Genomic DNA, 14,678 nt, shown 5'->3' with positions numbered 1-14,678 from the left:
AAATTGAAAAACAGCAAAACAAAAAACAAAAAAAAAAAACACGGCATTCAATACCATTATATAAAAATGCAAGGCTAAACAGAAATTTATTTAGTATTCTCTCAACTTTAGTTAGAAAGATTGCACTCTGACTTGGTGACTTGTTTAAAAATTTATACTCCATTGTGTCAATGGTAAACATTATGGACAGTATGGACAAACCACACTGCATGCATAGTATATGTTAGCGTGTGCCTATATTCATAAATGCCCTATGACCCTAAGACAATTCTTGGAATGCCTACAGACTGAGGTGATTCTAGCTATATTAGCAAATAGTTTGTTATGCTAATAGTTTATGGCATTGAGTTCATAATATATTTGAGCATTTCATTAATGGGTGCATGTTTCAATTTGATCATAGAAAATATTTTTAATCAAAATATTTTAATCATGATATTCTGAGTGCCTTTTATTATCCACAAATGTAATGAAATGAAAACCATAGTATTTCCTTTATCCTTGTTTGAATGGTCTATGCATTGTGTGATTGGTACTGGATTTTAAGGTGAATCTTAATTTATATCAAAACCCATGCACAAACATTGTACAGAGGTTTCCCTTCCCTTGTTATGAGAAAGATATATACTTTGACCAGGTGTGTGAATTTTGAGAAAGCATTAATGTTTAAGTACACAGTATCTCTGCTATGTATGTAAAGTAGTCTCAAAGAGTTAAGTGTCAGTGTTGGCCATAGCTGGTCCAGAGTAACAGTAAATTAGAAAGGCTGCTTTGTGGACAGAATACCTAACATCAGTGCAACATCAGCAAGGAAAAACAAACAAATCTTAATGATGATGAAGAAGAAGAAGAAGAAGAAGAAGAAGAAGAAAAAGAAGATGAAAAAGAAGATGAAAAAGTAGACGAAGAAGAAGACCTAGCTTGTAAAGAAGATTTACCTAGCTTGTAAATACTAAATCAGACTTTTCTCATTTCATTCAAGTAACATTCCTACATAGTTCAGCTAAATTCTCTTTTCTCTCAGTGGCTTAAATTATCACACTGAGAGTGAAAAAAAACCTACATCCTAACTTAGCCAGCAGCTGAATTAGCAGTTTTTCCTTCCTGAACCCAGTTTTATTTCGGTTGTTTGGCTCCACCGTACCTAAAGCCTCCAGCCACTGAGACTGTGATTTTGCAGAGTCAGACTATTTGAACCAAGTTTTGTGTTACATTTATGACAGCCCTAACGTCCTTCACATGTGACTTTGAAACAACAGAAAAATACTATAAAACTACAATTAGCATTATTTACCAACGTGGCTATATGAAAACGAACCATTTTATTACATTACATTAAATTTGAACTGATCATTAAATGCAACATGAGTCAGTTTGACATTTAGTCATGAGGAATGTGTTACCTGGAGGTGAAAGTGCAGCACAGGTTATAAAATATTGAACAGTGAGACAGCAATGCAACCTAATAGTTTGAATATGTTATGTAAGAGAATGCTGTTAGGGTATTCTGGTTTTGTAAGATGACTGGTAAGGATTGAGTGACAGACATCTGAGTAGTGTTATTTCTGCAGATCAACATATTTGTTGGTTGTTTGATTGTTGTATGTCATTAAGAAAAAAAACAGTTCAAAAGCCACATTTTTGCAATGTACTTCTTTTTGAAAATGATGTCAAATGAGTTCAGAGTGTAAATGATTATTGTTTCCATATAACAAATAAATGACTTGAAAACGAGTGTGACTGTACAAGATCAAATAGCCCTGTGATGGCCCCTTAGCTGATCCTCTGGCTGTCTGCCTGCTGAAAACTGTGTGCTAAATTTTATCTCTAGAACCTGACACTGAGCTGATAGCGTCTGTTAAGACTAATTAGGAAAGTGGAGAAAAGAGAAAAAAACAAAAAACACAAGAGCATGCAGTCGATTTAATACACTACAGCCATGGTCTGTCTCATACTTAACTGGTCAGGTGTGCCATGAGGTCAGCCACCGAATGAAGACAGACGTGACTATGAACAATTAATGGCCAGCCATTTTGTTCTAGACTTGCAGTGTGTAGAATAGCCAGATCTTTCTAGTTCTGTGGCTGGAACACATTACTCTTCTGCTAGGGCTGGGGAAAGACTGATTACATCTACAAGAGCCAGAAAGTGAAAGATACTGACCCTTATAACCCGAGCGTGCTGCAATTTGTCCCTTCACGCAATCCTGATTACTAAGGTAACTGAACTGTGCATATTCACTGCCCACTCATTAAAACACTTATAATAAAGAACCATTACTATTACAAACAACAAGATTTCTCCTTGAGACACTCAAACCGTCTGAAGACGCTATGTCAACAGTATGCCTGTATGACATAGCACGTCAGTGTGATGATTTACATGTGACATCCACCTGAACTCCATCCAGTGTGCAGACAGGGTGTGTGCATGTGGGTGTGTGTAGGGTGGCCTTTCATCTGTTGTGTTAGCTACAGATCTCCTGAGTAACTAGTTCTCCTCTCACTAACTCTCTATATTAAGATCTTTTCTAAAATTTATTTATTTTTTTTAAACTCTTCACACACCTCAGTAGGTTTTAAATAATGTATTATAACACATATATTGAATTTTAATATCAGATGTTTACTTTACTTGTGGGTAGAAATTCCTGTAAATACACCTAGATAGCAGAAATAAGAAACAGGAAGGAAAACAAAAGATTCTTATATCAGCATTGCTTTATAAATGTTGCCTCACTTAGTAGTTTCCCCTTTCTCTCACTTCCACACCTAGCTGTGTTACACCCAGTTTGTTAATTATTTAGGTGACGTTTTGGTCTTGTTCAATAATTCAAAATGGTCCCAGACTGATCTGATGACTTAGTTTCTATTACTAGTCATTATACCTTAGATATATCCAGTCACATCTTATATCTTGAATCTCTTGTCATTTTAAGGAAAATATAGTAAAACGCATTGATGAAAATTACTATAATTACTATACTATAAACTCATAGAACATAAGTGTAACAGCAGTCACACCCATGAGTCACAAGCCCTTTCTGAGAAATTATACAGTTTATCTAATCACTAGACTATCTGTGAAAACCCATATAAACTGCATTCACTGACTCAATCAACCATGAACTGTTCAACTACTGCTACCAGGTTACACAATAAATGGATGAAAACATATAGCAGCTATAATGTGGCCTTTTCCCTGTCATATATCACTCATTCACTATTCTGGGAATACTTGCCGTAGAAAGCAGGAATACACCCTTGATAAGATTCTACTCCATAACAGAGCACCTTTTACACACATTCTCCCCAGCATTCACACATAGGAGTGTGAATTTAGTGTAGTCAATCCACCTCTCAGCTTGTTTTTGGAAAGTGGGGAAACAAAAAGAGAACTCAAAGGAAACCCATGCAGACATAGTACAATCCCACACAGGAGTAACATGAGCTCAGGGTTGACCATGGAGCTGTGAAGTGGCACCACCATGCTGCCCTATGTGTATTTTTATAGATACTAGCCTGTATAATTTGTCACATTTTACTACTGTTTTAATAATGTTTGTTTCATGTTTTCATGAGAGTATCTACAGTTATATTCAGTGTAAATCAGAAATAGCACTTCATTGTTTAGAAAACATTGGATCCCAGCTGATCTAGTGCTATTGAAGACAGATGACATTCTGGTCTTTCCCTGTTATGTCATTCCTGTACTCAGAAGTCAAGTGTGTTTTGGTCATTAGTCTTCTGTACATGTCTACGTAAAAGGATCAGTGAAATGATGTTGCACGTACACTACTGCTGCTGGAAATGTTGAGTAAACACAATGACTCAGGCGTCTGTCAATAAATGTATATGTCCTTTGAGTGACTCCTAGTGGCCATGCTTGAACACTGTTCACTGTGTGTTTGGTTTCAGTTATAGTTGTCAAGTGTAGGAGCTAGTGTATATACAGTATTAGATGAAAATAACTATCAGATTAATAATGCTTTATAAATGCGTTATAAACCATAAAGCTTGTTACAGATCATACCTCTATTTATAATTTTTTTTTAAAAGTTTCTTTGGCACACAGTTGTGTCATTTATTATTACCTATGCCTCACAGGCAGCAAATAAGGAGCAAATAAGGCAGCAAAATCAAGAGTAGAAAAAAACAACTCCCATAGGTCTATAAACATCAATTTAGAAACACAAAAAATAGGCCTCATTCAACGTCATTTTAAGTCACTTTTTTAAACATTTTACAAACATGTCTTTTTCTTGAGGAATACATTATGTATAATTCATCATATTCTGGCTTTACAGATTGCTATGTCTGCATTTCAAATCAGTGATTTAAACATGCTACAAAACTTCAGATGCAGAGAAAGAAGCTGTGTTATTTCTATCTAATGCGTTAAGTGCTTTACTATGTACAGCATGGAAACCTAAGATGTTCATCAAGATCCTATGGAGGAGGCACGTAATCTAACCCAGTAGACCTGCATTTGGCCTACACTCCTGTTCCAACAAGGGTCACGTGCACAAACTTATTAATTTCCATCAGAAACACACCCTTGTTTTTATATATATATATATATATATATATATATACACCTACCTTTTAAGAGTAGATGCATAAAATCTATTAGTCTTGATGACATTATGTATTCCAGTTGTTTTGTTTAGTGATGATTTTGAAAACAATTAATACTCGTGAGTTTCAGGGCTTGGAGAGAAAAACCAATTTGAGCCAAAAAAGACAATTATGCAAACCTGAAAGTATAGATGTTTACAGTGTTAAACTTGAAATTAAGGTGTCCAGTGAAGTCCATTCATTAAATAATATGATTTCATATTATTTCTTCTTCCTCTGACTATTCCAGAGGACTACTGAACTAGTATGATGAGACCAGACGACAGCACTGATCAAAAAGGAAGTAGTTTATTTCACTACTATATCCTACTTTTATTCCAATGCTACTTGCGTAATAAACTAAATGAAAAAAAAAGTCATTCAATAGTAATGAAAGACGTACAGAAACTCCGCGTTGTCATAAACATGGCCATAAAAAGCCAGAATATTTAGTGCTTAATAGAACCTGCATTGACCTCGTAACCGCTTCCTTTAAAACTCACGCCTACTTCCTCATACGCTGGCAGCAGAGTACCGTAAACAACAGCAGGAAAAAAGTCCCTTTATCACCTGATTCTTAGTGTTTACCGGTTGCTCCGTATCCTTAGCGCGTGCCTTACCTGTGCAGTCGCGTCACGGGATTGGCTGTTCGCGCCAAAGGGGCTGGAACAACAGGAGATATGTCCATACTTGGCTACGGAGTCGTCTCTACAACAGCTTGTCTATCGGTAACAGTCTTTACATGATATGAGCATTCATCTTAAAACTTCTAGCGAAGACAGACACTGGTGAAAAGGTAAGACCGACGTCCAATCGCCTTATAATTAAGTTACCTTTAAGAACGGAAGAGTGTAAAATCTTAGTGAAACCACTGGTGTAAGTGGTGTCACTATATATGTTGGAGACAAGTGGACTTTGTGTGTGTGTGTGTGTGTGTGTGTAGCTTGGAAAAATAAGACCAGAATGTGCAAGTATGAGTAGAAGGTTACTGAAATGTTGGAAACTCTTCATTCAAATCTTTAATCAATTACAATGTAATGTGATTAGAATTCGTACACTTCTAAAAGTAATACATGTCCATTACTTTTATTTTTTCCCCCAGCTAAAAATCGCATCCATGGTATCTCAAGTGGAGCAGAATGCACTGCCCAAGCCCCCTGTGCTGTTTGTGGGAGAAAAGGACAGCACAAAGCTTCTGGAAGTGTATGTAAAAAGAAGCCTGAGCCTTAACGATGGGTCATACTGTCCACCTCGAAGAGAACAGAGACCACGCAAATGGGTCACCCACGCAGAGCAAGATAAGAGAGATCGTAAACATTCCAGCGATACCTCACTTCATCTTAAAACCTCATTCTTAGGGGAGGACCTTGGTGAAGACGAGGCTTTCTCGGAACCTGAAACAGACAGAAAGGCGAAGGAAGAAGGTGAACCCACTGACAACACATCAAAACTATGGAAAAAGAAAAGCACTCATGGCAGAAACAACGGATCCTCTGCATCTCATACTTCTGATGGGAAGCAGCAGAAATTGTTTGTACATTTTGATAAAGATAAGATTGATGGTAGACAGCCAAATATACGATCTCTTCACCCTAAACCTTCAGCCACAGAGGAGGATCTTACTAAAGATAAAGTATTTTCAGAACCAGTAACCGAAAGTGAAACATCTGATAAATATAAACGGTGGAAGAAAAGCTCTCTCACCAGAAAAGATGGCTCCTCAGCATCTCAGAGTTCTGATGGAAAACCCAGGAAATGGTTTTCACCTTTTGATAAAGACAAGCGGAATAGTAAATTACCTCATGATTCCTTCAAAGTAGAGTTAGAAGACCTTAAAATCGCAGCCCCTCTACCGCCTGCTCAACCACAGCCAGAGAGTTTAACCAAAGTAAAGAAGACCAAAGAGGGAAAGAAGATTAAGAGGCCTTCAGTATGGAAGAATTTTCTGGGGTGGTTCTCCAGAGGGAACACTGACAAACAGGATGAACATGATGATGATGATGGGAGAACTGAAGAAGCACTTCCTACAACAGAACCTGCAACACCTCCACTCTCCTGCCTGCCCATCTCTACTGGTGATGGCATTATCCTGCGCCACACCAAGTCCACAAGGAGAAGGCGATCTCAGAGGAAGCTTTCATTAAAGAGACGCAGTGGGGACGCATCAACTGTGCGGCCACTTACTTTAGACCTGTCTAGTGAAGCCCACAATTCCCAGGTCCAATGTATGTATATTACACACATTTCAGGTTATACAATTAAGCAAATTCAAAGTTTATATCAGAATAACTTTCCTAGCTAGTGCTACCAGCATAATTTCCCCACATTTTCAATCCTACCTAAATAATCGCCAGGTCAAACATTTATGTACATACTTGCATTACAAACAATTGCATACACCAGCAAACATACAATTATTATTTCATGTATAAATATTTTAAATATCTCGGCATCACTAAGACTGAATTCATCAGAAAATTCTTTTTTTTTTTTTTTTTAAATACAGTGATTCATAATAAATGTGCAAATTTCCTGTTAAAATAACCTGTGACTTATTTGGAAATTTCCCTTTTATTCATATTTGCAGCAGTTGAAGAGGTAGATGCCACTAGTTCTTATTATGAGAAAATGTCAGAAGAGCTGGAGAAAATTGTGAATGAGGTGAAAAACACTCCCACAGAAGAAAACAAAACTTTCATCGATTCAATTCAGCCTACAGACACCGAGACCTTATCCAGTGAGTGCTGCCTAGTCCACATTGTGCGGTGTATAAAATAAATATTTTAAAAATAAATATGCACAAGTAAGTGCTTAATGTTAAATATAAGTGAAGATATTAAATGACATGTAAAATTTACTGTTGCTGAAACTCTCTATGCAGGGTCTCAAGAGGAAATTATTAAAAGAATCATTGAGTTGATAAAACACGAAGGTGATGTTATAAATGATAAGGTGAAGTTTTCCAATGAACTTTTATCATTGAATTAAAGGAAACTTTTTTCTTTAAAGTATTAGAGCAACTTGTAACACCTTTACTCTTCCCTACAGCTAAAGGAAAACACTATCATGAGCTCCTACTTCAACACAATCACTTATGGCTCCTTCCAGCAATTAGCAGACCAGTATGTAAATTCTGAAGTCCACCAACAGGCAACACAGCCAACAGTGGTAGCTTCAGAGCTGGTTAAATTTGCGTTCACCCTCGACTTCACAGCAAGAGTGGCAGGTCTCTCTCGCCATGCTCCTGGAAATATCCTCGGCTTTGGAAACCAGTACCTCAAGGAACGTTTTACTTACACATGTGAGAGTCACCCTCATGTCATGGACACAAGCACAGAGAAACCAGTGACAGCAAAGGAGAATTCAGACAGGGATGAGCGGTGAGTTGAACACCTTCAGTTTCTTTTCAAATTAATTGTGCCCAATTCCCATCAAATACATACCGCTTAATGCAGTAAATCAAATATATACATTTGTAATTGATTAGTAGTTAGACTAGTACACATTAGTAGCTTGATTGAAGGTCTTTTTTTTCTCTCACCATCAGGCTTGGAGACCATGCAGCTTCTGAAACTGATGGACCAAAACATTAGGTTAAAGCTGTAAAGTTTACAACACACATTTAATTAAAGGTTTAGTTACGATGGATTGTCACACTACACAGAGAGTCTATCAAGTTCACCATCAAGTTCTGTATGTGCGAGAGACCTTGAATATATTTAGCACTGAATAGCATACAGTAAAAGCTCTACTGTAGCAAATACATTTCATCATTAAGCATTACTGTGACATCCATGATCATATTATAGATAAAGCTTGTGAAATGTTTGTTATTTGTACTTCGGTTTGTAGTAATCATCATGTTTTATAGCACTTAAGCTCATGAAATGAGATTTCCAATATGCTTTAAATGTGTATGCTGGCATACACAATGTAATTAAATGAATATAAATTAAATATTAAATACATTAAATATTTTTTGTGCCAGTTACTTCTATAAAGGCAATCATTTCCCATTGATGAACTCTTGAAAATTCATCCTCTGCATAAGACATTATGCAGATAAATGAATAGTTGAAAGTGGCAAAGATGACAAAAGCCAAAAAGCGGGGAAACCGATGACGCACGGATTCTCTCTCTAAAGACTGTAGAAAAGATCATAATAGAGCGAGCTTTGCAGATGAAACAGGTCGAGGTTAGGTGCATACAGGACTTACCTGTTCAACAAGAGTTTTAATCTGGGTCAGGAAAACATTTTAAACAAAATGAAGGCAAAAATTTCTCACACATTCAGCTGAAGCCTGTTGCAAATTGCACAACAATAAATAAAATAAAAAAGCTTCAACACTAAAACTCTGAACACACTGATCATTCAAAATTATCTGAATAAACGTTTTGGCCTACACACACACACACACACAGTATGCTATCTACCTGGTTGCAGCCACAGAGTTCAAGGTCTACTTCAGGTCAGGAAGCGTTAATTAATTTTACTATAACAGCAGATCTGACGGCAGTGCTAGATTCACTGTGAATCATTAGTTTATTTTAAACACACTACTTCTAATAACTTATCTACAGAAGTACGAACAAAAAAATGTTATCTTGATAAAAAGTAGTATTATATAGATCATAGAAATTAAAGCGATTTCCGCTTTTTTTTATTTCCATGAGCCCAAACCTTTTCCACTATGACAATGGTCCATGAACAATGTAAGCTCTGTAAAGACATGGTTTGCCAGGGGTGGAGAGGAAGAAACTCCACTGCCCTTCAATAAATCTCTGACCTCAACCCTACTTTGGAAATGAATATTAATGCAGAATGCACACTAGGTCTTCTCTTGATCATCACTACCTGATCACAGTAACGCTGTCGTGGCAGAATGGGCCAGATCCTCACATCCATGCTCCAAAATGCAAAAGAATAAAATCTAAAATCCTTGGCAGAAAAGAGTGCCATTGTGAGGGCACAAAATTCCATATTAGTGCCCTGATACTAGAAGAAGATATTAAACTAGTGTGTGAGACCCACAGGTGTTCACATACATTTGGCCATAGAGTATACATTACCAAAGAAAACTCTTACATGTGTTTGATGGCTCTAGATAAATGTTTAGTAACAGTCACATGTTAAGCAGTTTTAGTTTTGTGGAGAACTGAAATCTTCACAAAGTATTGTACTTTCTCCTGTTCCTTTTTTGAGTCATATCACATTGCCATTGATAGTTTCCTCTATTACAGCACAGCTTGTCAAGACTTCTTTAAGCCTGTGAACTGAGTCCATAAACACGTCATTAGGTAATGCATGAGTGCTCACACAGGGTAAAGTTTTCATACTTTTGCATGTGCAATTCAGAGAGTGTTGTATGAACCACACCAAAAATTGTTTCACAGCAGATAAAAAACAAACAGAAGGTGATAAGGGCATAACTTTGCTACGAAAAAAGGATGAAGGGAAAATAAACCCTGAATGATCAATATAAACATAGCAAATTTCAAAATGGAAGCATTTTAGACATGGTTAAGAATATTCAGGAATTTGAGGCAATTAATTTAACCATGAGAAAGAATGAGCTCGATATCATGATCATTGTTTTCCAAAAATAAATAAATGAAGTATGGAAATTTTAATTTGGAGTAGAAGCCCATTTTTGAATAAAAAAACCATTAAGTCCAAATATTTGTCAAGTTTTCACTTTTTATTGTTTTTTAAAGAAAAACAAGAAAGATCAATCAATCAAAGAGGCCAAAACCCATGTCTTCATCAGACTCTTCAGATTCTTCTTTCTTCTCTTCTTTTTTCTCTTCCGCTACAAGAAAAAAATAAGTTTTCATTTAACCAGATTGCACTACAATAAAATAAATAAAAATACATAACAGGCAAGCCTGTAAATCATAAATGTAGGAAGATTAGTGGCTTACCTGCAGGTGCTGCTCCAGCTGCAGGAGCCCCACCAACAGGAGCAGCAGCGGAGACTGCCACAGCACCACCTGCTGGCACGGAGGCTAACTTGGCGAGGCCTACGGAAATGTGAGCTAGTAACTATTTTTGGCTCAGATATATTGATGGATTAACATTAAACTCTCAAAACCATACAGTTACAAAAAAAAAAGGTGAAGAAATGTGACTCACCTGCATTCATGACTTCATTGATGTCCTTGCCATTTAATTCACTGATGACCTATTAAGTTAAACAAACAATCAGTACAAGAGCACTGCATACAAAAAGGCCTGGAAGAAATGTCTTGAAGGCACAGATTTTTAAAGGTGATATTAGGGATACCTTATTGAGACGTTCATCCTCAGCCTCAATTCCTACACTCCCAAGGATGTTCTTGATATCCTTGGCAGAGGGGCTGTTGTTGCCACCCAGCACAGCCAATAGGTAAGCGGCCACGTAACGCATTCTGGGAAGGATAATGCAGACTTTTCATTACAGAATTGCACAAAACACAGGACCTCTGTTTTAGCTCAAAAAAAAACCTCAATCATGACATCTTTTATATAAAAAAAAAAAACACCCCCACATACATCACATGCAGCTTTTGCGTTTCATGCTTTTGCTCAGTGGACAAAAATTGAATATGATTAAATATAAAGTTTCACAGTTTGGTTTCAGAAAATCTCAAATAAATTATTATTTCACTTGAGAAATTAAGTTGAGTACTGTTTTAAAAAAGGAACAAAATGTCAGTCCTCAGTCCAAAAAAAAAATCAGTCCTCAGAACAACTTTTTATAATTCTTAGATATTAAAAATTACATTCTTATGAAATTAAGATTATAAAATAAAGTTCTAAATACTTGCGTTATCACTTGCAGTATAACATCTATAGCAGTCCTTTACTTGAGCCTACTTTTGCTATTTCTTTTCTTTCATTAAAAAAAGAAAGAAAGAAAAAAATCACAAATGCAATTGCGTTGTTAAAGAAACTTTGTAATCCATGTGACCATCTTGCCCATTTTTGTTTTTATTTTTAATATGTTAATTAGGTTTAAATTATGTACATGTATCTCCGTTTATGAGTGGTGACAGAGTCGAACAAGTTTATTAATATACATGTGATTTTTTTTATATATATTTTAAAATGTCAGAGCGTCTGTTACGTCTGACCAATCAGAACTGAGAATTTTATGGCGATTAACATATAAAAACTTGTATAGATATATAACTTTTCTACAATGTATATATAAATAATCGCCCCATTTTGGAATATAAATAAATATTTAAGATGCTCCATTTTAGGCTGATATATATATCTCTATATCGCGCGCGCGCACAAACACATTTTTATATATATATATATATATATATATATATATATATATATATATATATATATATATACATATATATATATATATATACACACATATATATTATATTATATATATATATATTATTATATTTTATATTATATAATTATATATATATATATATATATATATATATATATATATATATATATATATATATATATATATATATATAAATAAAATGTGTTTGTAAATAATATATATATAAAATGTGTTTGTAAATAATATAATATATATATATATAGCTCTATTTTGGAGTAGTGCTGCTCCTGGTGGTTAAGCTAACCTGGGCCTATCTTTATTCTAATCCTTTTAAGGAGAAAAGACAACACAACGCCCAATACGCTTTCTAAACTAATATTATACACTATAAAACAATAATACATATTCATATTTATAGTTCTGAATACTTGGTGTCTTATTATAATAATCTCAGGGTTATCTGTAATGAGCTGTAAAAGATTTGGCAACAAAATGGAGTAGAGCAGCAATGGCCTCCAGGCTAGCTGTAAAAAAGCTAGCTAGCATTAACACGCGGACTAAAAGTAAAGAAAAAAATACACTACTTAAGCCGTAACGTGTTCATATAGTTGTAGTTACCGGTCGTATTTCATTAAAAAGGAAAAATAACTTACTTTAAGTCTGTGAAAGACACGAAACGTTGGACACGCTGCAGTTTCCCGACAGAGAAGAAAGAAAGGAGGGAACTATCGTCGGTATGAAGTAGCTTTAAGGAAGCTGATTGGTTCGAGGACGGAACCAAAAGTCTCAGACTGTGATTGGTCAGAAAATTATTTGATGAAATCCACCTTATTCCTGTAGGTAGCAGTAGAAGCTACTATTTTGAGCTTCACTACGTTTTTAATCTGTGGATTAAAATAAAGCCACAATACTAAAGGGAAATGCTTTGTACTTTTCTATTTTATTAGCCTCCTATATAGTGATTATATCACGTTCTGAACAGTGAATAGAAAGTTTTGATAAAAGCTAAAAAAAATTGTACAAAATTGTTTAACTTTAAACCAATTTCTGAACAATACATTTAACATAGATAATAAATTAGTAAATAAATTAGTTGCATTGTCTTTATTTCCATCATAACCAACACAGGGAAACAGGAACCGTATATATGGCTCATTTTTTCTGGTATTTTCAATATAAATGTGTAATGTGTACACTACTGTGTGTATATATACAACTACTATAACAAAAAATAATAATAATTGCATAAATTGGCATATTATTACAAATTAATCATTTGATTTGGTAAAATTTTTCAGTTAAATTTTGTACAGGCTTAAATGACAGTATGTAAAGAGAGGAAAAGTGAATGTATTTAATGGATGCATGAAAGACCCCAAACTACAGTTATATGATGCACTGATGGATTTTATGTGCATTGAGTTATAAAGTATTATGGGAAAGTTACTTAGGCCTTCAATTAAATATGCAGAAATGTCAGTCTTCACAATTGACAAAGACAAAGAAAGCTTAGTCATGTTGGAAATTCCAAAACTATATATCTATAAACCTGACATATCTGAATTCACCATATATATATATATATATATATATATATATATATATATATATATATATATATATATATATATATATATATATATATATATAATCTTAAGTTTATAATCAACATTTTAAGTATAGATTGTATTGTATTAAGAACGGAATATTATATTCTTTAATAGGAATTAAAATATTTATTTCCCTGGAAATTAAACCAGCAGAGACATGCATCCTTTTTGTCACTGGCATTTGGTTATGCAATATTTGTACCTACAAATTGGAGCAATTACATATTAAACAGTAATTAAGCACACTGAATACACTTGGTAAGGATTTATTAATTTATGGAAGTTACAAAACAAATTTTCAGCAAGAAAAGAAAATGATTTACATCATGGTGGAAAAGGAACAAACATAATTTAGTTTCCCATTTTTAACGCTGCATGTAGATCTAGTGGAAGACCGAAGATGAATATAAATTATTCACAGTTCAAGAAGTTCCTCCTCACCCTCTTGTGTGAAGAAGAAGGCTACAGAGTCAAGCAAATACTCCAAAATCTGCCTCCAGTTGGTAACATACCAAATTTTATAGAGTGCCTCTGAGACTACAATCAGGAAGAAAACTGCAAGGAAAACCAGAAATATCCGATCCAGGTAATGCATCAGCTTTTCCTTAAATGTGCGCTGTTCCCAGGGTAGGCAATCTCGGGCCTCAGTGTATCGGCCAAAGTGCAGCAGAGCCTCTTCTTCAGTGATCACTTCCTGTGCTTCCATCTCCCTCTCTTCACCAGCTTCATGTTGATCAGCCATTTTAATTGCTTCTTCTGAAAGAGTGATGGACAAACCAGAGGAACAAAATCTTTTCTTCAGACCCCAGTCTTCTGTTTTTTTCCTCCTTTCTCAGATGCCTCAAGACACCTCAGGTATAACAAGACAACTAGATCTTTGTACTGCTCTTACAATTACGAGAATGCAACTCGATAGATCATGTTCAATTGAACATAAATCAGCTGCTCAGATGGACAGTGCTAGTCTATTTGGATCATGTATCTAAGAGAGAAAAGGCTGGTGCTCAAAACACCTTATAAAGAGGATCAGAGAGACTTAGTGGCTCTCAGCAATTTCAAATCCAACATGTAGGTTAGGCAGATGGCGAAATAATGCTCTAACAGCAGTGCCTTGAGGATCTGTGAGCGAGCGTATATCTACTCTAAGCAGTTCA

At 35.2% G+C, this 14,678-nt stretch overlaps 2 protein-coding genes across 2 annotated transcripts; one reads left to right on the top strand and one right to left on the bottom strand.

The window, feature by feature from the left end:
- Positions 1-5,282: 5,282 nt before the first annotated feature.
- LOC132844536 (uncharacterized) lies at positions 5,283-8,589 on the top strand. The gene is made up of 6 exons (XM_060868070.1): positions 5,283-5,412; positions 5,719-6,841; positions 7,204-7,353; positions 7,498-7,568; positions 7,665-7,996; positions 8,164-8,589. The coding sequence occupies exons 2-6, from the start codon at positions 5,734-5,736 to the stop codon at positions 8,207-8,209; spliced, it is 1,707 nt and encodes a 568-aa protein (XP_060724053.1). The 5' UTR covers positions 5,283-5,412; positions 5,719-5,733; the 3' UTR covers positions 8,210-8,589.
- Positions 8,590-10,294: 1,705 nt separating this feature from the next.
- rplp2 (ribosomal protein, large P2) lies at positions 10,295-12,682 on the bottom strand. The gene is made up of 5 exons (XM_060868072.1): positions 12,568-12,682; positions 10,901-11,024; positions 10,750-10,798; positions 10,539-10,637; positions 10,295-10,426 (listed from the first exon to the last, which is right to left on the bottom strand). Exons 2-5 carry the CDS (start codon positions 11,021-11,023, stop codon positions 10,350-10,352), a joined length of 348 nt encoding a protein of 115 aa, XP_060724055.1. The 5' UTR covers position 11,024; positions 12,568-12,682; the 3' UTR covers positions 10,295-10,349.
- Between the last annotated feature and the right edge of the window lie 1,996 nt (positions 12,683-14,678).

This window comes from Tachysurus vachellii, chromosome 4 (assembly GCF_030014155.1).
Source record: "Tachysurus vachellii isolate PV-2020 chromosome 4, HZAU_Pvac_v1, whole genome shotgun sequence".
Taxonomy (NCBI): Eukaryota; Metazoa; Chordata; class Actinopteri; order Siluriformes; family Bagridae; genus Tachysurus; species Tachysurus vachellii.
The sequence above is the reverse complement of the archived record's forward strand: the minus strand, read 5'-3'. Positions and strand labels throughout refer to the sequence as shown.

Excerpts from the sequence above, each read along its gene's own strand:
- rplp2 (XM_060868072.1), bottom strand. The coding sequence starts at position 11,023 with ATGCGTTACGTGGCCGCTTACCTATTGGCTGTGCTGGGTGGCAACAAC. Across the intron at positions 10,799-10,900 it reads AGGATGAACGTCTCAATAAG|GTCATCAGTGAATTAAATGG; the intron begins GTATCCCTAATA and ends TTAACTTAATAG. Across the intron at positions 10,638-10,749 it reads CAATGAAGTCATGAATGCAG|GCCTCGCCAAGTTAGCCTCC; the intron begins GTGAGTCACATT and ends ACATTTCCGTAG.
- LOC132844536 (XM_060868070.1), top strand. The coding sequence starts at position 5,734 with ATGGTATCTCAAGTGGAGCAGAATGCACTGCCCAAGCCCCCTGTGCTG. Across the intron at positions 6,842-7,203 it reads CCACAATTCCCAGGTCCAAT|CAGTTGAAGAGGTAGATGCC; the intron begins GTATGTATATTA and ends TCATATTTGCAG. Across the intron at positions 7,569-7,664 it reads GTGATGTTATAAATGATAAG|CTAAAGGAAAACACTATCAT; the intron begins GTGAAGTTTTCC and ends TCTTCCCTACAG.